The sequence below is a fragment of the Branchiostoma lanceolatum genome, chromosome 11 (genome assembly GCF_035083965.1).
Source record: "Branchiostoma lanceolatum isolate klBraLanc5 chromosome 11, klBraLanc5.hap2, whole genome shotgun sequence".
In the NCBI taxonomy this organism is placed as follows: Eukaryota; Metazoa; Chordata; class Leptocardii; order Amphioxiformes; family Branchiostomatidae; genus Branchiostoma; species Branchiostoma lanceolatum.
Genome location: NC_089732.1, coordinates 11,240,039 through 11,266,828, shown reverse-complemented (window position 1 = coordinate 11,266,828; position 26,790 = coordinate 11,240,039). Strand labels below are relative to the sequence as shown.

The following is a 26,790-nucleotide window of genomic DNA, read 5'->3' as shown; positions in this document are numbered from 1 at the left end:
TGAGCAAATCCTGGGCCTTGGCAAGCTGTAATTAGCTGTTCTTTGAGTGAATATATACTTCTTCAATAATCTTAGACAAGTGTTATGCAAACTTTTACATAAAAAGAGAGCAAGCTTCTTGAACCTAACTAAGCAGGTTCGAAGCACCTCTTACTCTTAGGCTCTCACACTTACTTGAAGTACACTCATGTAACTCAGTGAATCAATAATGCCGTAAGTGCAAAAGATCAATCTTCTAAATCTATCCTTTAGCTCAAGTTTACTTAAACATAACAGTGATCACTCAAATTTCCTATTTCTAAACCTGTCTAAACAATCCTTGTTTAAGTAAAATGTTGCATGTTCGAGCCTTCGCTGTGGGAATCTTATAATTAAAGGCAAATGTTAAAACATCCTGCAGCCTAATCTATGTAACTATGAATATCAAATATCCTTTTAATATACCGGTAACAGGTAACAAATCCCGGTTTTAATCCCCTCTCAGACAACAAAGATGACCTAGAATGTAAAGTCTTAACCCCCTAAGTCTTAGAAGTTAGATCTCACAAAGAAATTCCCATGAATACTTACAATGATGGAACAATTCTGGGTAGCAATTTCTGTTACTAAATATTCAACAAGAAGCATTTCTAGAACAAAATATTGTTGGTCAAAAAAATGTTTCTTTGCCAAGTTAGGACATATATGTATTTTGTAAGCATCATCATCACCAGTGTAACTTACTACATACTATGAATTATTGATAAGCGGCTACTTCATAATAACTGCAACAACAAAAAGCCATCATTACATTAGCTTATCTGTCATTAGAAATTTCTATTCAATTGAACATCAATACCTTTACATTTAATATGTCTAATGTGTGTGTATTGCTGGAGCAACAAAAGGCTGTCTGCTGGTATTTTTCATTTTCTGCACTGGTCTGTGATGTCGACAACAAAAGATGCAAACTTATACATTGTGTATGTAAGGTCTGGCATGGCAGGGCCAAAACACAAAGAAAACATTTGAGGGTCTTTTGTCTCTATTTCAATGAGACAGTGGGTGGTGCTTTTTTGAATAAGGGACAATTAAATTCTTTTGGGGATAAGACACATTCATTTGCAAATTAAAATGCAGCTATTTAGTTTGTTCCCAATTTTCCCAATTGTTTTGTTGCCCCACTGTTCCTAGGACGTTCAATAAACAAGGTCCCACCCCTCTTTGTTTCCTCCATAAGGCTGAGACTATTGATAGGATGATCCTGTCAGTGGAAAGATTCGCACTGTTGACACTAACTTGACAGGATTATCCTGACAGCAGTACAATTTTTTTTCACCACTGACAGGACCATCCTGTCAACAGTGCCAATTTTTCTACTGTTGACAGGATCATCCTATGAATTATTAAGCCACATTTCCTTTATTTCTTAGAACTCAGTCAGACTTTACAACAACATCCTGCCTAGCTCTGCGTCATCGTGACAGCCTGTGTAACGTTAGCTTTTCAGACATTCATTAAAAACGATAAAAAAACACATGATGACATTCTATACCTTACGATCGCACACAGTCTAATCAAAAATCTAATTAAGGTGTTGGTAGCTAAGATCACAGGTAAGATCAGGTAAGAGGAGCAAAATTTGGGTCTACAAAAATCCTCTTGTAAAGAAGCCGATACGATATCCTTACTCGTTAATGTATCGTTAGGTAGATATACAGTACCTGGTGAACTTAAAACATACAAGAGACACTAAAGTTACACTGTAAACCCTACTACCTGTCTTACCTGAGTACACACCTGTTATACAAAAATTGTGCAAGTCACTGATCTTGAGACAGAAAATAAAACACGCACCTGACTAAAAACGGACCCGAAGAAGACGGTCCAGACGCCTTGGGTCCTTCGCAAACGTCTTGCAGTAGCGTCAGGAGTTCAAGAGTTGTTTGTTATCTGTACATTTCGTCAACAAATGTAGGTAAACAACTGACAGGTGCCTGGCACGTACAGCTACTCCAGACGTCTGTAATATCGGGGTTATCGGGGGTCAATTCACGTTTATTCACCGAAACAATCGTTAGATCAATCCTCATCAACATTAATATCAACAGTAACCGATTTTTCTTCAATAAGATTAGACAAGCTACATACCGCTTACTTAGAAAATTATTATAAGTGTGATTTATGAAGAAACGTTTCATTTTATGACTAAATCGTGTTGATCTTTTTTTCTTACTAGCGTATAAAGACTGCGTAAAACGGTCTACCGTAAAATGGTCGGTACACTGTTGCACATCACCTTGCGTAATGTTTCGATGCCGGCGATACACTCTGACATATAAAGCGTAAAAAATAATGCTTTCCGCATGGATATAGTTACATCGGTCGTCTTTGGAATATCAAAAAATGTGAAAGTGCGCCATATACAGATCAACTTTTCCCTGTAGTGTGTTGGTTCTTTTGTAAAGATCTTCAGGGGTCGCGACACTGTCGTAAAATTTAGATACCGCAAACTGTGCGGATCTGATCAGCTGGCCAACACCGCGCGCGCGAACAAATATCCGGAAGGCGATCACCACTCTGCGATCTGTCTAAACGTGACTATCAGGACTTGGCTATTCCTTAACGCATCACAAAGCTATTCATTCCTTCAAACCAGACTTCAAGGTATGTCGTAGTAAGAGTAGTAAGGAGTTCATTAGTTGAACTGTCAATTTCTAAGTGTTGTGTTTACATATTTTTTTAGACCGGCCGGCGCCCATGCCCCTCCCCCCTGACACGTTTCCCTTATGTGATGTTGCTTTCCTTATGCATTTCTCGAAAATAGAACTTAGACGTATTTAATGCCTAACCAAAAACGTATACAGGCCGATCGTATAGTCGACCCATACCGCATTCGGTGTGCCCGACAGTCGCCAGAGGTCCTACATATGCTACCGGTGTTTTGCGAGCTTGCGGATGTGTTTGATACTACAGGAAGTTTTTGGTTACTCACTGATATTTCCTGTAACGAAGGCACGTACATTATTATTGTGTGGTGCACCGTTGCGTGCAGACACGAGCCTCGCACCGGCCCTCATTCGTATTCGGCCCGGCCGGTACAGGGCTCTACACCGCTCCCTTGGCCGCGTGCGCGCTGTGAGACAGGTAAGAGTGGGTCTTAAAAAAAGACGGCAGATGCCCTGAGGGCAAGACGTGGTTAATGATTAATTTTGTTGAAAATCATCCTGCCACACTTACTGAAAGTGATTCTGTATCCTCTTTATTTTTCTGGGATCTGCTGAATTTGGAAATCCTGTGAAAACTGGAACGTATAGTATTTTGGGGTACTTGTTTTGATTTTAAGCTGAACCTTCCATGTCATGACTTTTTTTCAGGATTATTCACATTGAGGCCCTTCAGTTGTGACTAGCGCCTTGCCTGTGGCTATCTTCCGAAAGTTGTGCCAGCCACCTCTTCAGTCCCTACAGACAACCATGGGCAGGAGAACTGGAATGAGTCATCAATGAAGTGGTTCTCCTAACATTCATCTAATTGATTAAAGACAACACCTTGGTGCAGACTACTACTGCAGCTTCCCCTCTGTGCTGTGCACCCTGTGCTACATTTCTATTCAAGTCGTCCAAGTCCTTGGTCAATCACAATGTTTGCTCCATGGATTCGAACACTGAGCAAGAATTTATTTGGCCGCTACCTCCTGGTGACCAACGTGGTGAGTGGGGGGATTCTACTGGCCACAGGAGATGTCATACAACAGACCATTGAGCTGGCAGGCCCCAACAATGGACAGAAAAGGGACTGGAGTAGAACAGGTGGGTCCGTACAAGTGTTTTCATGTGAGGTGTGACTGTACAGGTGTAATTCATTTACAGGTTAGTCTGGCAGGTGCATGCAGGAACAGGTGTCACTGTGACTGTATGCAGGTGTTAATAATGTACAGGTGTCACTGTCAATGCAGCTGTTAGATCAATTTACAGGCTAGTCTGTACAGGTGCATACAGGAATGTGTGGCAATATATGCAAGTGTTAGTAATGTACAGGTGTGACTATACAAGTGAACATAAGTTTATAGTTGTGTACACTTCAAGCATCAAAAACCCAAAAGTAATATTTCAAACATGCAAGTCGCCTGGGTACCATCCTCTGTAGTAACCGCTGACTCAATCTTTTCGCTTGCTATTGCCAGTGGTTAGCAAGGGAAAAGATTTAGCCAGTGGTCACTTAGAAGGATGGTACCCAGGCTTACATGCAAGCCCTTTTCATCGCAATTTTCACTCACTCAGTCCCATAGCAAGTACCGTAGCTGTAGGGCCAGTCCGTCTACTAGTATCTGTCCACAAAGGTTCTCCACCTCTGGCGGTCATCAGCCATTCTGGTCCACTAGCACTGGACCACCGTATTTCCTGACCACTCCTTGATTTACAGTTTTACAATCTGTACATATCACACTCTACACAAGGATATTTGATATATTAAGAGAAGAAGCAGTTTATGCTTTCTACCATGGTTTGATATCAAGTATTTTCTTAAAGTTTCGATCTAGCTCTGCCCTTAAAGAATTTAGCACAATGCGTTTACTACGCATGATCGCCGTGATGATCGTAACCTTCTTTCGTTTGTCACACTAGACTGGATTTCAAGTTGTAACAACATAAAGGGCAAAGTTGCATTAACTTTATGGTCATGCCTATGCCCAATGTTGCAAAATTGTGAACTGAAGCACACCACATTAACTAGGTGCAAAGGGTGCATATGTGTTCACAATGTGACATTTTCACAGCTTCTAAATGGACTCTATAACACTAAAGCTGTGGGGAGTATATGCAGAGAAAATGCTCTTCAAGTCTTCTCAGACCATTTGCGGTAATGGCTTTTCCCTGGACCAAACTTGATTGCATGAAGTACCACTACCCTATACCAATGAATATTTTGACCACATGTTAGTCATACTAAATAGAATGATACAATCTTTGTTTTTATCTCTGTAAGCATGAAACACATGGTTGTCTGTGGTTAACGCAAAGTCATTCATTATATGTGTCATGGATTACCAATGATTTTAATGGATTTGTTATGTAAAATTAGGCCATTCTTTACAAATAGATCATTGTTCAGTAACCCGCTTGTATTATTAGATCCAAAAATATAACCTCCATTAACATTAATCTGTCACCTTACATACTAGTAAATCTGCCACTTTGAAAAACAGTGGGTTTGAGAGATCTCAGGTGCAGCACCCCCAGGTATGCATATAGTTTAGATAAACAGGAGTGCATTATACTGGCCGTGGGGGACGTTGGGTTGGAGATCTGTTTGAAGGTATCTTTTCAAGGTGGTGGAATTATGTACCCCGATGGAATTATGTTATTAACGTTGGGTAACATAAATTCGCGGGGTACTTAAATTCGTGATTTTTCGAAAACGGCGTATTTAGGGATATGTGCTACATGCAAAATCAGTTATAACGCCAGCAATGCAAAGCAGATAGACTAACGTATTCAGAACACTGGCTGAAAAGCTTCGATAACCATGCATTAGAAGTTGGCGACGTCAAAAACTCTCCGTCCCTTATTGACAGAGTCTGGGGGCTTCATGGGAGAATCACCCAGCACGGTTGTTCGCTGGTTTATAAGACAAATGTCACATCTCCTGCCTGCTAAACACAATTATTTATAAGACAACTTATTACAATCTCTTTTGCTAACCTGCAACTGGATTCTAAGTGTGATCAATCATCAAAACTCCTCTCTGTTGCTACAACCTACGGCACGTGTATTTTCCCGCCGCCATATTGTTAACCAGAATCCTGTTGTCAAGCAGACGACAAAGGTTTGTGAGGAACACTTTTTTGTCTAAATGCTGCGTGTGATAGTGGACTGAGGAAGATATTTTCCTCAAAGTTTGCTCCTAACACAACAAGGAACACATGGACATAGTAGTATTACCATTGCTACGGCATCCAGCTAACTTTCCATGAATAATGTAACGTTACACGTTGCCTAATGATGACGATGGGCCGACTTTGAGTGAAGTTCTACCGACTCAACGCACGGGTTGTTCTCGAACTGGCCTGATGTGTGCGGTACGGCCGTTTTTTCGTGTATTTTTTTTACTTGGACACGTCTATATCCATAGCACTCTCCTCAAGCCAAGGATGGAACGAATAGCTGCTGTATAAAATGTGATTAGCGGTAAGATATTCAAGACGAATCTTCTCTCCCGAATTAATGTGCCCCCCTGTCCGACAGCACCGTTATTGTGCGTGCGGCGGACGGTAGTTTCAAGTTGAAATATTATGGTGTCAGCACGACTAGAGACAAAATCTACCATATATATGATTAGTGCAAAGATAGTACATGATACTGACAGAATTATAGAAAAAAAGGATGGTTTATTGTTCTGCTAGATTGATTTCAGTCAACCATTATCGGAAAAATCCCGAATTTATGTTACCCAACGTTAGATGTTACCTATTCTATGTTTTGACTACAGTACTTGAATCTACTACATGTATTATTGTAATAGACACACACACATAGAAGCACACTTGTATCTATTGTTTTCCTGGGTTACCCTCTTATGAAAATACACCTCAAGATATCTGTAAGCTGTACCTAATTCAAAATGTAAGGACTTCAAATTATTCACACAATATTTTAACCCCCTGTGACATGGCAATGGTTTGTTCCTAATTGTTGTAATTGGCATGTACAGTGATGGATGACATTATCAATCACCTGACCTCAACAATGCCCTGTGGAAATGTTACTGTCTAAGTTCCACCTGGCTGGAAACGATCCCCTGGTAATATTCCAGTCATGTAGGCAAGGTAGTGATGAAAAAAGGGAAAGTGATCTCGAACTCAGTTTAGCTCACTGAAGAGCTATTCTACCACTGGTTGTGACAGAGAAGACAGACACTATGTACAGTATTTACAGGTTCGTTGTACTGGGAAAATTACCCTAGCTCTTTTTGACAAGCACAATGAACAGTGCACCACGGCTTAATGTCCCATCCTAAGGACTGCAACCCTTTCCAGTAGTGTGCATGTGGGGTGAGCGACACAGCCGAGATTTGAACTCACTGCTTCTGGGTAGGCAAGGCCGCTAATATAACCATTGGACTCTGCACACCCCACTGATGGTTATCAAATGGATGTGTAAATGGGTTTTCTAATATTTCATACAGATTTTTGCAAAGGAAAGGGAAAAGGAGTTTCATATTCGATTCTAGCAAACTCTTGTTCTTTCCAAAAAAGCTGAAAGACTGTTACCCCAAAGATAGATTTTGATTTTCTTAGACTTCCTGGCTACAAATTGTAGTGCCAAAGATTTGCTTCCATTGAAAGAGAAGTAGATGCTGCAAAAGCTCTCTGCATTTACATTTATTTGACGCTTTTCACATGAATTGAAAAACCCATAATATTGAGCATCAGTTCAATATAACTTTGTTAAGTGATAGGTCATGCATTGAGATTTTATCTACACTAAAACACATGTAAAATAGGTTCGTGTGGGCAGTTTTCTTTTCAAAAGACAGTACTTTAAATGGAGAAATTTTCGCAGTGGTTTTATGTTGCCAGTTTTTGCGTGAACTTAAAACCACCACAAAAATGGAAGTGCTGTCTTCCTCCTACTTACTCCTTTGTTTCAACCGCGAGCTTAAAACCACTGAGAACACTCCATTTTCTCAAAATTAATCCCCCACAAACTTAGCTGCAGTTACAGTATCATAGTACACACATATAGAATTGATTTACTGCATACTACACGCTTCTTCAAAAATACATTTGTCAAGGATGTCATGTATTGTTCATACCCGTAATCCCTAAAAACCGGGATAACACAATTCAATACACAGCAAAACCCGAGAAAGATGGCTATAGCCTCCTCTGCCTCATGTCTGTGACGTAACTCTCAGTAAATTCAATTGAATGGAAATCTTCCCTGAGCCTCATACAAAGTGGGTTCTATTTCCCGGGCAACAAATGCAGAGAGACGGATCACTGTTCGGGCAGTAATGATGAGAAATGATCTCGAGGGATGAACAGAAGGAAACGACGCTGTTCCCTACGTGCGGGTGTAAATTAGTCGCGACTTTCCTCGCAGGAGTGTAATGGAAGTCGTTAAACTCCCGCGCCCACTCACGGTGGGGAGGCGAGATAAGCCTTTATAAAGATGTGCTGAAAATAGGACCCCCAAGGTGTGGCTATTAAACTCATTTCTGGTCATAGGGGAAGGATTTAACTTGCAATGTACCTTCCATCTTTCTTACGTGGAATGTATTTTCCATCCATGGTTAATTTGCTCCCTTTAGCTTACTTATATATATCATGACTTGAATCATTCTTTTCTTTTATACAGTTATCATCCCATGATTGTGTTCTGAGGTGAATATTTACAGAATTCGAAGCTTTCTCATTTTCCAAACTCTCCTGCTTCATTCAAATTTCAAATTTCCAACTACTACGGCTCTGGAATTACTAGAATTTTTAGAGCTCTTGCACTATTAAGATTTGTTTTTGCTATCCATGCTGAGTTGGCTTTCTTTAGCTAAGATTGTTATATTATGACTTGAATTGATTTTTTTTAGATATCATCCTATTGCGGTGTTTTGAGGTGAATATTTACAGAAACTTCCTCAAATTCTCCTGCTTGATTCAGACCAAATTTAAGAATAATTCCCAACCACTAAGGCTCTGGAATTACTTCTAAGAATTTTACAGCCCTCGCACTAAGTGATGTATAGAGCCATGGCCTTGAGGGGGCAACCGTGGGCGGTGTTTCACATCTCCGTTTATAGCGCAGCGCTGGGATAGCGGTGTAATTTTGCCGTCCAGTAGGCATGACTCATCAAGAGATGCATCCTTCAAGTCATATCCCCCCCGCATATCATGTCAACTCTTTATGGCAAGCTTTTAATCAAGCAAGAGGACCACTTGACTTTGAAACTGTATCCTAGGGCTGACAAGGCTTGTCGTATTTCAAGTATTGATCATTCAGGTGTTTCAGAAGTTGGGCTGTTGAAGAAGTGAACATGTATAGTCCTATGATGTAGCTTCAAGAAGTAGTGTATTGTATTTATCATATGCTCTAATCCTAAACTTTGATGGACATGTATATATAATGGTTATCAATGATAACGTGGCCAGATCCTTCCTTCAGTTTGCTGATGGCTGATAGCAACTTATTCATTTTTACATTCTACAGCAAGTATTAATAGTAGTAGCTTAATCTTTTGAGCATGGCAAATTCATTCAAAGGGATAGAGTCTGCAGTAGAGATACTGATCGTATGTTTTGATTCATAACATTCTTTGGTGAATTGACTAGAAATTGGCAAATATTTCTTTTCTTCCTCGCAACACATTGCTTTTTTTTCTTCGATTATTTTCAAACTTCTTTTGGTCAGTGAATTCAAATAGGAATGGATTTGGCTGCATTTACAGTGATAAAACTGGTGCACACTCTTATGTATTGGCAGGGTATCCTCATTCATTATGCCATGCCTATCATATCACTATTTGATTGACAGCATGGCAGATGACATCAGTAACATCACAAGTCCTGTTCATTCATTACAAGTATGTAAAAGTACTGCTTACATTCCATATATAGTTTGTCAATCTTTTCTGCCCACTTTGAAAAAAAAGCTTTACAAGCTACTTTCCGTTAACTGGCCGATTTGCTGTTACACATTTATCAAGAAATCTAATACATATGCTCGGGTACACACATTACCTACGCCCATTTTTCAATTTCAGGGATTGTAAGGAATGTTTGCAGGGAACATTCGTTACAGCAAGAAGCAGTCCATCATTGCCAGAGGGGATCTCTATCTCCCGGCTCGAGCTTTGCTTGGTGTAAGATAAGAACAATAACTCATTCAGTACCAAGGCCATCCACAACCACAGGCACACTGATCGGTAAAAGTAAAGTGGTCGAGCCTCAAGTTTTTTTCGATACCAACATTAGCTGTTAGTGCAATGTGGCTTCGCTACTGCTTGCATATTTTTAGCCTAGCACACCGGGTCACCCCTACCTTCTCAATGAGGTCGTTGGGTTCTTTTGCGTGCGGACATTTGACGCCCTAAAGCTCTCTCATACCCAGGGCCGCCGGCTTTACATCCCCCTTTGATAGGACAATGTGACTCTTTTTCAGTTTTGTCCAGGCCCTGGCGCAAACTCGGGCCGCTGGCTCCAGGGAATTTGAACCAGATGTGGTGAGAGGCAGAGTGCAGAAACCCCACATTTCTATTTGGAAAAGGATGATGATAATCTTTTTTTCCAACAGTCGTATTGATTATAGTTGTTATCTGCTATCAGGGTTCAAAAATCTAAAGGGAATCGATAGCTTCAAACAGAAGTTACAGATAGATATGAATGGTTTGGGTGTAACAGGTCTTTTGGTGTAATATTTCCAGCGGTCAGGTACCTGCATATTTTCGTGTGTTGCACCAAAAAGCAGTTATACCAGCTGACCAATTAAGATTCAAAATTGTTAGATTGCTTCTGAAGTAAACACACTCATAGTCATACATTTTGTAGAGAGTGCCACTTCTACTTCTAGAACTGCTATAGCTCCATTGTACTGCAAACCCATATTCAGTCCCATGATGTGATTTGTTTCACAGAGAAATCATTAAATTAGATCACTATGATAACAATCTAAGGCCACAGCAAGTATGTTTTATAGATGACATCCTCTGCAGACTGTGGCAAAAAAAGAAAAACCAATGAGTAAAAAGAAAGATATGTAAGTCTTCAAGGAAGACACCATAAACGTTGAATTGAAACAACATAAAATGGTATTACTGTGAGCCAACAAGTCTTTTATTCCTGTATTAAAGAAGTGCACAAAGTGACACTAGACAAGTGTGGTAGACTGGTACCACTTACCAAGTTGGGAACCTCACTCAAGGCTACATTTTTACCACACTAGTTTCACTTCTACAACTACAAATATGGCTACCTGACTAGTACAATCAAGGCTAGCACATGATATATATTTTCTTTTTGGTACTTTCTGTCATGTTATCCATCTCTGGAGGGAGCAAAATTTCCTCTTTTTTTTTCAAAATCAGGGAAAAAATAATGATCTGATGTCATCCATAAAATTTACTTGCTGTGGCAGGGTGGCCCAAGGAGACAGTTTGTACTTGATATAGTTTCAGGGAGCGAGTATAGTAAGATTCAAATTTTCCTTGCAGGCCTCTATTTTCACCTTTTCGTCTTTGGTGCCTTAGATTAGCTGAGAACCGACGGGATAAATTGATGCAGCCTTAACCCTACTCTCTCTGTAACCGGAAATATAAAGTAGTCTACTGTAGTTAAGATTCCCAGAGCGGCTGGAGTTGATGGGATGTCCACAGCAATCAAAGAAGAAACGACCAAAAGAGACCCTGGTGATGACCCCTATCACAGGGCTGTAATTCCTACCAATCACAATCAGCCTCGTTTAATCTCACAAGGGGTAGCCTGCCTCTTCCACTGACGATAAGGCCACGCATTTACTAAATGAAACCATAACGGGAGCGATCTCCGGCGCAGCGATCATTAGATTTACATTTCACGCGGTGCCATAACATTGTATTATGTACGTAAAGGCTGTATAATGTTGCAGGGCTCGGGGTACCTCCCGGCGTTTCTATTGCCATTAGTCATTAAGTTGAGTCCTATTTGGGAAGGCCTGCAAACCAGGTAATTGAATAGACCCCAGGAAATTGAAAACCATCAATGGATCCTGCTGACCTGCTGGCCAGAAATGATCTGCCAGTCTCCTCAAGGAGAGGCCAATTGTAGCTCACCCCTTCTAGTAAAAACACTTTTATCACAAACTCCATTCTGAGATACCGTAAATGCCTTTAAGTTTGCAGCATTTTAATCTTGTGTTAGAGAGAAAATGGAGTGTTTGCGGTGGTTTTGAGTCCGAAGAAGTGCTAGAGTCACATATCGTACAGTAATGCTAACAACAATTTGAAGTTTGCGGTCACTGTAAGAACTGCAAACATAACACCACCCCAAAAATTTCAAGAATTACAGTAGAAATGCCAAGTACTTTCACCAACCAGACTGGCAGGATAGATCCATAATCATGAAATGAAACTGGTACTTTTCTCGGAGATAATATGAGTAAAGAAACTCCATTAAAAGTTTAGAGGTATCTATATCTATTTGCTAGATCATATCCAGTTACTTGAGTAACTGCCATTTGGCATATCTTATTACCTGGATGTCTGACCTTTATCGACGTATCTATATCTATATTTGATATGAAAGAAAGGCAAATACCTACTGGACATCTATTTTGATTGCATGCACTGACTAGCTATCTATTTCCTTACAGTTTGTCCTATAGTGACTGGCCTTTCTTTCACGGTTAATTGGAACTGCATATTTTCATGCCCTTTTGCTGCACTCCTTTCATAGAAGAGACCTCTTAGAGGCCTAGGGTTTGCATTTAAGAAGTTTGTCAATGCAGTTCCTTCAATTGACATGCACAGCAAGACACACTGAAAGATAAGATTCAGGGTTTGTTCAATAGCCTAAGAAAGAAAATGGATGGCCTAGCCTGACCCCATGTATATGTAGATTTGCAACATTTTTGTACAACGTAAATTCAATATGAATCATATGATATTTTGTCTATCTAATTACACTAAGATTCAGCTGTACAAGTTGTAGCTGATCAAACTCTAGTACAACAGTCGATACCATTTCTTTGAGGAAACTCTTTCAAAAAAGTTTTCAACCAGTGCAGTAGATGTAGATTATACCATCCACACTTGTCAGTAGATCTGTCCTTGGTGCTGAACACCGTCCACACTTGTCAGTAGATCTGTCCTTGGTGCTGAACACCATCCACACTTGTCAGTAGATCTGTCCTTGGTGCTGAACACCATCCACACTTGTCAGTAGATCTGTCCTTGGTGCTGAACACCATCCAAACTTGTCAGTAGATCTGTCCTTGGTGCTGAACACCATCCACACTTGTCAGTAGATCTGTCCTTGATGCTGAACACCATCCAAACTTGTCAGTAGATCTGTCCTTGGTGCTGAACACCATCTACACTTGTCAGTAGATCTGTCCTTGGTGCTGAATGCCATCTATACTTGTCAGTAGATCTGTCCTTGGTGCTGAACACCATCTAAACTTGTCAGTAGATCCATCCTTGGTGCTGAACACCATTCACACTTGTTACCAAGCAGCCTTCATAACCTCTTGTTCTCTATTGGGTCAGTTGACGGGTTAGTTAGTCCTTATTCTCAGTGAATCAAGCTTGTAATGATGCTGTTCCAACTTGTTTTACCTTGAAGTAGCCTTCAGGTTTTGTTATGTGGTGACCATTGATTTGAAAATGCTCTTTAAATGTCAGTCAGCAGCAATTTTATTTAATGGTAAGGTAACCTTGAAAAAGGGCAATTAAAGTTCAACTGGCAAAGAGGAAGCAATCATGAGATCAAGCGTGACCATTTTCCCACTCTGTCACGTTTCAACTGCTGGCCTTCAGATTTTGGTGCCCTTTTAAGCAGTGAATGGAAATTTCATGAACGTTGCCCTGTGTTGCTCTGCTTCCTTGGACGCAAAAGGACTTGGCGATACAACAGTCCGCAGTAAAATGCGTGTTAAAATCGCCCTTTACCGAGTGCCAATGTAGGTGCCATAGCTCATAAATTTTTCGCCCCCACTTTTGCTGAATTGAAAGAAAGAAATAGCTTGGCTCTCCTTGGAGCTAGCAAACCATTTTACTGATATGACATTTTCTTTTTAATGCACGCATTACATACTATACAGTTTTATACTATGAATAAAAGGACCTGTAACTTAAACTTGAATGTAAGTGCAATGCGGTCATGTGGTTCATTTTCTCGTCTTCGTGTGCCACAAAGCCTGAAATGTCAAAGGACAAGGGCAAGGAAATAAACTTAAAACACAGCTGAAATTTATGTAACACTAATGGGATCTTGATAAAACAAACAGACAAACATAGCTGCAAGTATGCAAAAATATTTGATCCTTTTGATGGTTAGTCAGACTACATATTGACTGTTCGTTGGGCAACTCGTCATGTTTGTAGTTTTTTTTTTCTTTAGTTGCCTGCTTATGTCGGGTGCAGGTTTCCGTGGCTAGCTCTCTTCACTCTGGTAGACCAGTAATGAAATCATAAAATGTGAAAAATATGGTATTTACACCAAATCAACTAACGAATGATACTAAACATAGCCTTCATGGCAGGAGTTCTAGTATCAAATGTATCTGTATCTATATAGTTTTTCATACATTCAGTATTAGTAGCAAGTATAACTTTTGTGTACAGCAGTTTCTTTTACTAGAATGTACATGTATGGGAAAATCATGTTTTGGTGACAGAAGTGAAAACTTAAAGACAACTCTCATATTTCCTGTCCATCAGTAAGCTATCTTGTTTCTTCACCTGTACACCTTTTCCCTTGTGGCTTCTCTATGAGCAGATATGGAATCTAAAATATAAGCATATTTTATTTGGCATTGTGTGCATATCCCAGATATGAATTATACAGTATACACACTGAGTGAAAATGTTTCTTTAGTCCAGGGCTAGTTCCGTCTCGTAAACGGTCGTTGCCTTTTACGTGTATAACCTGTATATATAGCACGCTCTGTCACGTTTCGTGGCATATCGTAATTATACAGGAATACATTTTACAAAGTCATGCACAACTATATCAATGTACCAAAGAAAGAAGTACAATGTTTACTACACATTCTTACATCAACTGTTCAAAGCCCTCATCTGTTAACAGCGTGTGAAATACAGGAGGGCTGTTTTGAATTTCATCACTCAGATGTCAGATGGAAACTTTTATTCCCCTTGCCAGCGGCCGACCAAAATTGCTAGGGTTGAAAGGTTTTTGCTAGAGTCAGTTGGATAACCAAAACCACAGTATTTTTTTCCCCTAGGCATTATAGCACCCTAGAGTGGAACGGTGCAGGTACATGTAGTTATCCATGGAAGATAGGAAAACTAATTCAATTTAAAAAAGGAAATGGATCCATTAATCATTGCCAATCCTTTAATTTTCCCTCCGGGTCTCATGGACTTACAAGTGTGTTTAAGCATTCGGTTGGTGTCTGGAGGCTTCGCTTTATTCCTAGTAGATAGTAGGTAAGGTATCTAACCTCCATCAACATTAATCTGCCGGGTTACATAAATCCACCACATTGAAAAACATTGGGTTTGAGAGATCTCTAGTGCAGCACACACCAGGTATGCAGTTTGGATATACAGGAGTGCATTATACCGGGGGACGTTGGGTTGGAGATCTGTTTGGACATATTTTTTCAGGGTGGCACAATTATGAACCCTCTGGTGGAATTATGTTAGACGCTACATTCAAATGTCTTCCAGTTACATGAAGTATTGTAATCCTGACCACAAAACGTATGTTAATTCTCATGTGATTTTGTTTCTCAGCATGGTGAATTTAAGATCAATCTTACAAAATTTATTATATGATAAGCATTCTATATTTCAAACTGTTTTTTTTTCTATTCTGACATTGAAATTCCAATATACATAATGAAATATTTAGATGTTTCATGAAAAGTTAATGAGACAAGTCTGTCAGCACTCTGTACATTGCAATTATCCACTCAAATGGGTTCAAGTCTTCATCACAACTCAAATATGCAAAGTCAGATATTGTCAGTGACACAACGTCTGCACTTAGCATATGTGCACTCTAGCTTTTGTTTGCACCAATCATAGTTCATTGTCAAAATTTGGGCATTCGATAGAAAGAGTACTAGTTGCATAAGTGTAAAAGTCAAACCACTATAGCAACTTGACATACATTTGCAGAGTATGGCATACAGAAATATAGATTCTTTATTTTCGTTCTTTCAAATCTTCTTCTTTGACTTTGCAATTGACTTTTGACGTTCTACAACGTTATTATCTATTTTCCAAAATATTTTGTTGCAACTTACAGCACCTATTTTTTCATTTTGCTGCTGCTTTTTACGATTTACAACATGGTCAAAGACTTTTCTTTTTTTGAGAAACGCACAAAAATTGGCATGAACGCAGATGTCATCCATAATCAAATCAACATGGCCTAACATGCATGTATGATTGACACATTTGTTGTTGTTGTTTACAGGACGAATGTGCATCATCGGTACCTTAATGGGGCCCTTCAACCACTTCTGGTACAAAGTGTTGGATTTCTACCTGCCGGGCACCACCTTCAAAACAATCACGAGGAAAATTCTCTGTGACCAAGTTGTTGCTGCTCCATTCTTCGCTTCGTTTTTCTTGATAGGTGAGTACACTACACAAATCCTTTTGGTAAATATCCTCCATTGACATAAATCTACCGGGTTACATAAATCCGACACTTTGAAAAATAGTGGGTTTGAGAGATCTCTAGTGCAGCACCCCCAGAGTATGCACAGTTAAGATATAAAGGAGTGCATCATACTGGGGGATGTTGGGTTGGAGATCTGTTAGGATGTATCTTTTCAGGTTGGCGGAATTATGTAACCTGGTGGAATTATGTTAATAGATGTTATCTAGTATCCTGTGCCACATGAGGGCACATCCCCCGTGAATGAGCAACACACTGACAGTCATCTTCGTTTTGCGAAGGACTACCAAGAAGAGTATCCTAGCCCTGTCCATGGTGCTGAATGCAATATTACTTGCCTCTTTTGACACATTTCCTTTGACACATTATACCTTGTTAGCAAAATAAAATGACTAGGAAGAGAGAGAGAGAGAGAGATTTGACATCTATAAGTTAGAGGAAAGACAGTCTGCTTTGGTCAGTTTGATTAAAGTTGCCACAGATTTCAGATTTTGAGATTTGCTAAGTATTTGTGTGCAATCCAGGAAGCATATGATTTGATAACATAACATTCACTCTATGTAGAGTTTCCCAGCTTTGAGTTGACATTGTGAACACAACTTTAGACCACAGAGAATTACTAGTCTGATTTATCTTCACAATTAAGTTGTATATTTGCCTGTAACTGTGTTCAAAGGGCAATGACCTCTTTGCCCTCCACAATGTGATTGAAAAATGAAATCAATTCAAACTGAATTTAGAATTTCTTATTTTGAGTGGATAAAGAGTAGAGATCCCTTCTCACCATAATGTATAGAAGAGCTGCATGTACCAGTATGAATATTTGATATTTATCATGGCTGACGTGTTCATCAAATTAAATTTTTTTATCATTTTAAAATGTTTGTGCCCTCTTGTAAAGGCTGAATCCAAGATTAGATAAATTTGGTATGTATGAAGTGGGTGTACACAAGGAAATAAACGAGAAATATATTATGTATTACTTAACTCAAAGCTAGAAACTGAAAGCGGCGGAAAGTTGATATATATTAATATATAGTAAACATTCATATCATTTATATACAAAATGTAAATTGAGTAAACAGGGTAATGTAGATGATATACATTTGTATCATTTTGTAATATCATGATTGTGCATATACCATGTGATTTAAATGCGTTTTGACATATCACTATCCCAAACATATCTATTTCACATATACCCAAAGCAATTAACTTCAGAATCAGATAAAGGAATTATCAAAATAAAGAAATCTGCTTACTAAGAATTAATGCATCACAGACATTTTGTATATCTTAATTCCAATCAACAGTGCAAAATATCAGTGATGTCAGGAGACGTGATCTATGTCTGTATTTTCTATCAGTGACAGCCATCTGGTCCTCTCCCGCTGTAGGATGGCTGTCTATGACGAACATAAACGGAGATAAGACACTTTGCGGCAATGATTCACCAACATCGTGGCCCCTGCTACAACTTCACTCATAGCTTATTTCAGAATGCTTGTGTGGAATGGTTTTTGATTCTTGAGAAAGACGAAAAAAGTCAAATTCTGTCTCTGTACTGTCATTGTCCCAAAATTACAAATGAACTTGAATGTGTAGAACAATATCCTAATCTTTTGCTGTGATCAGGGGTATCTCTGGGACCCGTCCCTCCGTCCCAGGACGGAAATTTGCTTGAAACTGACAAAAATCTCCCCCCTCCGTCAAAGAAATCATGACATGAAACTGATGAAAGTGTATTTTCAGAAGCTAGAAATGACAGATTTAACAACAAAAATTAACAACATGGGCTCTTAAACAATGAATGGGATGGTAACAAATTTAAAGCTGGAGAAAGCCTACTTTATGTGGAATGGTAATCGTAATTTTTTGCAGTGACCAGGGGTGTCTCTTGGACCCGTCCCTTTGTCATGGGACGGAAAGTTTCTTGTTGGGATGGACCGCAATTTCTCCCCTTCTATCCCACAAATCTGAACGTCATGACGCGAAATCGATTGAAATATATTTTTGTAACCTTAAACAAAAATTAATAACATGGATTCACAAACAATGAATAGGACAGAAAAAAAAATTGAAGCTGGAGATAGCCCTGGTAGTGATATAAATGTGATTGTGTATAAACCATCATGTAGATTTGGATTTCTACAACAAAAGAACTACTCAGAATTGAAGTTAATACTTTTTAACAGTGATTCAGACTCCATAATATGTGAGACAATGTTTTACCATACAGTGGCACATAGAAATATGTGACATTTGGTCCTGTCACCCAATAGAGGGCTTCTATACAGTGGATAACATATGGTATAGGGTGGCCTAGAATGGACCAGTCTCTGGCACTTTGACGAAACTGGTCGTGTATGTGGTGTCTACAAATTGATGTGATCGATCAATGGGGCAGGTTCAAGGGCAACTGCCATTTCTCTTTATTACCTTCCCATTTTTACCCCGTTTTTCATCCAACTGAAGTACGCTGTTCAAATTGGAGTGGACTCATTCACGTGCTCGACTTATGACTGAAAAAATTGAAGGATGAAATATACACACATAGGAAATGCAACTGTCAAAAGCGAGTAAGTTATAGTAATAAACATAGTTGATGCAAAGAATTTTAACTGTACTACAGATGTACATGTCAGGCCTTGTGAAAGTAAAAAAATACAAGTAAAAATATGATATTTGGTTTATCAACATTTATCTGTTAGGTTACACATATCCACCACTTTCAAAAACAGTGTGTTTGAGAGATCTCTAGTGCAGCACCCCCCAGGTATGTACAGTTTAGATATACAGTAGTGCATTATATTAGGGGACATTGCACTTGAGATCTCTATTGATTTTTTCTTTTTTCAGGGTGGCGGATATATTTTACATGGCAAAATTATGATAGTAGACGTTAACATTACATGATGCAGAATTTAACTTTTTGCGTTTTTGTCTCACAGGTATGGGTAGTCTAGAAGGGGAGTCTATCGAAACCAGCATTGCCGATCTCAAAAAGAAGTTCTGGGCTATATACTTGGTAAGTATGCTGGCTGCCTCCTTGATCATTTTACATAAATTGAGTTCTCTAGTCTAACATAAACATTTTTGAGGCACACTAATGTATTTCCTTGGTTATGAGCTGATTTTAGTTTGAAAGTCTTAATTGGAATACAACATGAAAGAAAAAAAGAGGGCTTGGAGAAAAACTTGAATCTGGCTAATATCTTGATTCAGTTGCAGACCTGAAACATCATGTTGATTTTCCATTATTCTGTTCATTTCATTTCAGTTATTTCACTCCCAAACAAACTACAGTCACTGTAAATGCAGAAATGTTCGCGGGGATTTAATTTTGCGGTAGGGAGAAAATGCAGTGGTATTTGCAGTGGTTTTGAGGTCGCGGTTGAAACAATATTATATTAGTGCTACAGTCACACAATTGATCAGCTTTTTGCTGTAGTTTTAAGATCGCTGTAAAGAGTTCATCGCAAAAAATGCAAACATAAAACTACCGCAATAATGGCCAAATCAAGTTCTCCCAGTTGTGATGAAGTTCTTTTATGCCCTTGGATTAACCTTCGCCGTCTTCGTGCGCTGATAGTGATTTGAGTGATCTCTTGGTGATGGTGACTTCCGCACTCATGTCACAACTTACCCGCAGGATTCAGATGAGTCAATCGGTGGGATAGAGTTGAAGGGCTGAATAAGTTGCGCTGTCACAACTTGACAGAGTTGCTGGAGTGAATTCTAAAATCCTCATGTTAGATGTTGAAAGAAGGAAAGCTTACGTAAGTAACAGATAAAACACCTGTGTACAGATGCCGCTTGCTAACAACAACTCATCCATGTGCTAAGAAGGCATCTGTGTGTTCTTTTTATAAAACCAGAGGACACTTAACTGCCAAAGTTTTGATGGTCCCTCTGCTAGTGCTACCCTCTTAATTTTTGTTTGTTTGTTTGTATTGCATACCCGGTAAAGCGCATCACAGCATGACACACCAGGTTTGTACTGAACAGTACAAGCTCCATATCCGGACAGATTTATTTGATCCACTCGCATTGGGAATGACTTCTACTCTTTTTGATAAATATTGTGGGTTCTTTGACGTGCCCAAGGTGTGGCTCTCCTCATTGCGACCTCCATTTAATGTCCTACTCAAAGGATTTCCCTAACTGAAGCTAGGTACTTATTTTTCACCTGAATTAATTGAGGAAATTTGCGTTATGTGCCTTAAATTTGCCAAGGGCAAAACGCCAACGGGACATGTCAGGGAATTCGAACCCAGGACCTCTGGGTTCTGGGCCAAACACCCTGCCATTATTCCATGCTAACACCACTTCTCATTAGCATTGCTGCGAGAAGAATGCAGTCCCAAACGTGGCTTAGCTTGTATCACCTTTTATCATGGGTCACTACTGGAGTGGATTGCAATTTTCTGATCCAGATAGCAGTCCTTAACCTTCTCCCTGCTGCCTAACTCTGTAACCACTCTGTCCAAATTTACCAAGATTTTAACCCATTCTGCCGCTCTCCTTGGTGCTGATCAGACATTCTCTTTGTGGTTTCTGAGTGTAAATGTAAAATACTACCTCACAGTGGCTTTAAAAGGAGAAGCAGTTAGCCCGATGAAGTTATAGCCTTCTTTTATTGGGTGCTTGGCCTGATACATATACTTAGCAGTTGGAACTTAAAAATTCACCTTGTGACAAGGTCCAGCAATAGTGACTGTACATGTCCATAAGCATTGGGATTTATCACATCACATAAAAAAACTTAATGTGGGGAGCATTCCTAATTTATGGTCATTAGCAGCTCACAATACTAGCATCTGCAATCACCAAGTCACATAGTACATTTTGTATACTCATGGTGTGATCAATAACAAACAACATCCTTTTATATCTATTAGGTTTATATTATACCATTGATAATGTCAACTCTCACTATAATGTCAACAAAATCTGCTGCATCAAAAAAGGGGAATTTAAAGAGATCTACTACATGTAATGCAGCATCAGTAATCCAAAAGGTATGCACATTCCAGACATCCAGGTTTTTAAAAACTCTTCAATAGCACTTATGTTTTCATTGTGGCGGTCTAAGGTACCCGGCAGAGTTATTAGAGTTGACGTTAAACATATCTGTCACATGTAAGCCGCCTGTTTGTCGGAACAGTGATTCTAATAGCTCTCCGCAATTCCCCCTCTGGGAGTTAAACTGCTGCGTGCATCTTTTAATTACCAAATCCTATTAAGTCCCAGCCGCAGCCCTTGTGAGTGAATATCACAAGCCTCATGCATGATAAATCATCTGTAGAGCTTCAAACTGTATATCATGATATGGTACACCAGGCAGGGCTTGAAATACCACTATGCAGATTAGTGCAGGTAGAACTGGAGTTGTGTCTACTTTCTGATGTCTACCTGCAACTAGCCTACACTGGCACTCAGTACTTTAATTTGCAACATCTACTAACTTAAAGTTACTTATTTCTGCCAGATCACATATGCCTGCCCCCTTGAAAAATCAGTTTAAAGAGATCTCCAATGCAACATTCCTACATATCTAAAGTTTGCATACACAGGGGGGTGCTGTACAGCAGAATTATCTAGGTCTCAAATACACTGTTTTTCAAAGTGGCGTATATATTATATTATGTAACCTGGCAGACAAATGTTATGACATTCATTTTATATATGATTTTTTCTATTATACACTTTAAGTGTATGTAGATTTTTTGTTTACTGACTACGAATCATTAAACACCACCTATAAAATCTAAAGGATTGAAATGGCTTTTTAACAGTTTAAACTTCATAAAATCTATCTTAAAGTTTCCAACAATATAAATTGCATGGTGCAGGTGATTTTGCATGTTACCTGCACCGATGCAGGAAAAGGTATTTCTAGCCCTGCCAGGTAATAAATGGGATCTGACACTCGTGAATGCGGGGGCATCCGAGGCAGGTCCTCTCATTAACGAGATAATTCCTTATCTGACTGCCCGCTGCGAGCTCTGAATGTCAAAAGGGAGTTTAGGGTTGCAGACTAACAGTCCAGATAGCGCTTAGTTTTGTACGCAATTAGTGACATTATGTCGAATCCTGCGACAAGTGTTTTAATGGGCTGGGGATTCCCAGCATTAAAAGAATAGATATATGATTAAGCACACAATTTTGATTTTTTCTTTCTTTGCTCAACTTCAGTATCATACTTTTAGGAAAATTACAATATATAAGCTTACTTAATAGGGTTTCTTAGCTGATCAGCTACACAACCAAAGGGATTTTATTTGCTTATATTTTTTCAGCTATCTTTCTCAGGGCTTAATGTATTCTCCTCCTTGCCATTGATTAAGTTCTAATAAGGAAAGTACAATGTACCTGAAAGCCTTGAATTAGCTACCCCGCAAGCTATTAAGGATATCCCAAATGACTTTGTCTTCTGCTGATCTAAAAAAAACACATGACAGTGTATAGATGAGGTCCTTGAAAGCAGATCTGGTCCATAAAAAGGAATTTGTAACTGATTGATATTTGATATTTCTCTGCAAGAGGGACTTGAAGGCTCTTGACATTAACACAGAGCACTGGGAGTACCTTGCCAATGACCGACCAAGCTGGAGATTCACGCTGTCAAGGCAACTAAATTCAGGAGAAAAGAGCTTTGCAATAGACCTGAGTCAGCTTGCAGATGTGTCCTATGTGGCAGAGACTGCACTTTCAAAGGGATGTGCTAGAGGGCCTCGAGTTTGATGAGTTCTCTCTTGTTTTGCAGGCGGACTGGACTGTTTGGCCTCCAGCACAAGCCATCAACTTCTACTTCATGCCGAGCCACCTGCGTGTGATCTACGTCAACACCATCACGCTGGGCTGGGACACCTATCTCTCATACGTCAAACACAGGGTAGGTTTGTTCTCCTATATAATGAAATGAGTTAGAAGTTTAAGTCCTTTCCACACCATATGGTTTATCAAGCACAGATAATGCCATAGCGGGGATTCCATTGGTAATATTCACAGTGAATTTGGTTGATGACATCTCTGTTTCTACATTGCCATTACACCATATATGATTATGATTGTATCTATGTCGTATACTGTAAATCTTGTAATGTTAGTGGTTTATTTTTCGCATTTGGTTGGGGAGGTAAAAGGCGGTGGAAGGAGTGGGATGGGCTCAGTCTTCTTCCAATACTGTACCCTATAGACACAGTGGATAACAACCCACTTCCCATGCAGCCTGAAAAGTTACATTGTTTTGTCTTCCAGGATGCCAATGGAAAGAGGGCAGCGCTAGCGTCCCTAGAGAAGGAAGAAATCGTGATTCCAGCCAACGTAGAGCTAAATGGAAACATCAAGAAAGCTCAATAGCATACATGATTCTGGTGTCAACAAACTCACTGCCATCGTGGAAAACATGCTGTCCATGGTCCATCCAGGGTTTAAATCTTTTTACGGAGGTACACAAAGTTCAAAAATTGCTGTGAAGCTTTCATTTCAATGGTTATCAAAAAGATGTTTGATTCAGCAAGTTTGACAACTGAATTTTTACTGTCTTTTCAACTTTTATTTCTTCTTAATGTTTTAGATTTCATAGAAGCTTATTAATAAACAATACATATTTGTATAGAACTGCACTAAAGTTCTGTAAATTCAAACTTAACATATTTGTAGTAAAGAGTATGATTGTGTACCTAAATTGCTTGGCAAGAAAAAGATGACATCTCTGATGAATCTCAGGATGGTTTGAGCAATCAAAAGTTATCTAATGTCATAGATTTCATGACCAAAGAAAATATCCAAGAGCAGAAACTGACCTTAAACTTAATACATGACAAGTAATACTGCCTATAAGCAAGGTTTAATTCAACCTCCTTGATAAAAGCTTGGAATGTGCAATGCTCTGTTCTTGTAAAAGATGTTGATTTATAAAGCCTATATATGGTGCTCTGCTGAAGTATAGAAACTGTTCTTTCAACATTTAAAACCAGAAAGAAGGAAAAGGTTCCTGTCAAAAAAAGTAAAGATAAAACGGTACAGGAGTACTTATCTAATTTTACACTTAAAACTGCCACTCACAAAGAGAATGTGTTATACTTCAGTGTGCAGTTAACAAAAATATAATATGAGTTTTCAACTCAGCTCGTATCTAACGTTACAAACAATTCAACTTGATGGACAGATGTGGTAATTTCCGAGTAGATGTTGGGCTGTAACCTAGTGTAAGATCATGACGTTTTCTAGGCTTAGCTGACGACCAGACTGTGTTGGCGTGGGTTTGCTGTCAGTAAAGCTCGGCTGTCTGAGAATTTCCAGGTCAAGCAGTCAGTTAAGCCAAGGTTACACATAGCCGAACACGGCCTCCCGAGATGATGGCATTTGGCATGGTTGGCTAGTGTTTGTCTGTTTCAGCCAAATGTTTTGAAATTTTCCAAAACATTTGGTTGTGGACATGCAGACGGGAGGTCTGAAATGGGTTGGCTGATGATTGGGAGTAAGTCAGCAGTCGTCTGGGTGTGTTTGAGAGTCAAATTTCAAATTGACTCTTAATCTAAAACTGGTCAGACTGCTCCCGACCTACCGCCAACCTTGGTTGGCTGGTGTTCGGGAGCCATGTGTGGCTATGTGTAACCAGGACTTAGCTATATGATAAATGTCACAATCTTTCACCCCAACATCTACTAAAGTTGGAGACTACAGGACTCATGTTGATGGCATTTACCACTTATACAATCCAGATTCAGATTCAAAGTAAACTAAATCATAATGGCAGCAAAGAAGATGGACAATACAAACAAGTAAAGTACAGATTGATATAATTGTAATATATAATCAAGAAAATGTCATGTTTTTTCCTGTAATTCTTGGTGGTGTAGTTCAGAAAGTATCTGTATCTGGGTATGACATAGTCTGTGTCAACACTGTCAAATATTGTCTTTGAATCACATAATGTTTTTAGGCGCAGAGAATTCTTGTTGGATCTGTAGCTTAACGGTAGGTATACTTATTGTACTACATTTTGTATTGTGTAATATCAGAGGTTGATACATTAAATCGTACATTCCATGCTTTTGCTTGCAACAATTCAAACAGAAAAAACGACAAGCTAAGTGATGCAGACATAAGATAGTTCTGTGACTACAGTTGTGTTCAATGTCTGTAAGTCTTTAAAATGTATTTTGTGAAACCAAATAAGGCTCATATTTTCACAACAATTGTTTGGTTAGTTACAATTATATAGTTTGCACATTTAGTATGATTTCATGTAACCAAAACTTAGATCCAGCTGCTATAACTAGTCACAATTCCTTCATTTTAATATAACATCGAAGGTGCGGCTTGTAAAGAATCATTCAAGTAACAAAACTAAATATCTATCAAAAATTATATTTTATGTCAATGTTATCTCAGGGTGAATGGAAATATCCGCTTTAAACAAAGTACTTTCAGTAAATTCAAAGTAATTTATTTTTGTTAAACAGGTTTAAAAGTATACATTAGGATATGTATTTTAGCAATGTACGTTGTATGATTCTGTTTGTTGCAATGAATACTCCTTTTAAGTATAAGCTGGTTTAAGATATATTTGAAAAACACTTTCCATTTGTTAATGTGCATTTCTGAGGTTGTGGTAGTGTCTGTCAATATTGAGTTTTCCATTGATTTGTATTTTTTAAATACTGTAATTTTTTTGATAATTTTGCTACCATAGATTCCATTATTAACGCACTATAGCATTGCATACTATTACACAGGTTTGGAAATGGTATGGTGTTACCATCTTGCCTGTTTTGTTTTCTGTATGTTTGTAGTTTTTATTGTGTGTATCAGATGAGTTGGGTATGGTAAAGAATTCTTTTACAGACTAAGGATCGTTTGTGTAATTATGTTTTTCTCAGTTTTCTGTTACCTCACTACAAATTATGGGAAATTATATAAACAGCTTTCCTTACAAATTATGAGAAATTAAAGATAATTTGCCTTTGTGCTGTACTTAAAAAGGCATGAAGACACCATAACTGTTACAGTGAAATTGTTTGCTTGGTCCTCATATATATCCCACCACATCATAATATTTTTTCAATGACATCAAAATATTGCCTCATATTATCCCACCTGGAGTTTTATGACTGCATAATTGTATATTTTTAGAAGAAAGGAAGTTTTGCATTGCAACATTAAATTGCTGTGGCTTTGAAGTAAGATGTATTCTAGCAATAGAATAGGTAGTTATCGTTGTTGAATTCCAGATGTGGCTTTAATCAGCTGGAGATACTAACAATGTTGAGAGACCAAGAAACAAACATTTAAAGGAAACAAAATGAGAAAAGTGATATGATGTAAAATAACTAGATGTATAATGTAACATGTAGATATGTTGAGAACTAAATGTAATAGACCATGGTGGTAGCAGTACAAGTAGTCCACTTGTGAAAAATGTTGCAATGAAATAAAGTGGAAAACTGTTA

The 26,790-nt window shown here is 38.8% G+C and overlaps 2 protein-coding genes across 3 annotated transcripts in view; one reads left to right on the top strand and one right to left on the bottom strand.

Moving 5' to 3' along the window:
- Positions 1–2,026, bottom strand: part of LOC136445388 (phospholipid-transporting ATPase ABCA1-like) — a 35,824-nt gene extending 33,798 nt beyond the window's left edge. For both annotated transcript variants that reach the window (XM_066443372.1, XM_066443373.1), the window contains exon 1: positions 1,837–2,026. The gene's annotated coding sequence lies outside the window, so the exon portion shown is untranslated. The remainder of the gene's footprint in view (positions 1–1,836) is intronic.
- Positions 2,027–2,483: 457 nt separating this feature from the next.
- Positions 2,484–26,790, top strand: LOC136444341 (mpv17-like protein 2). Its single transcript, XM_066441852.1, has 6 exons — positions 2,484–2,646; positions 3,357–3,791; positions 16,121–16,282; positions 19,279–19,355; positions 23,097–23,225; positions 23,591–26,790. The coding sequence occupies exons 2-6, from the start codon at positions 3,623–3,625 to the stop codon at positions 23,690–23,692; spliced, it is 639 nt and encodes a 212-aa protein (XP_066297949.1). The 5' UTR covers positions 2,484–2,646; positions 3,357–3,622; the 3' UTR covers positions 23,693–26,790.

Bases quoted from the DNA above. Each gene is read 5' to 3' on its own strand.
- LOC136444341 (XM_066441852.1), top strand. From the start codon at position 3,623: ATGTTTGCTCCATGGATTCGAACACTGAGCAAGAATTTATTTGGCCGC. The intron at 3,792-16,120 runs GTGGGTCCGTAC...TGTTGTTTACAG, and splicing joins AAGGGACTGGAGTAGAACAG to GACGAATGTGCATCATCGGT. The intron at 23,226-23,590 runs GTAGGTTTGTTC...TTTGTCTTCCAG, and splicing joins TCTCATACGTCAAACACAGG to GATGCCAATGGAAAGAGGGC.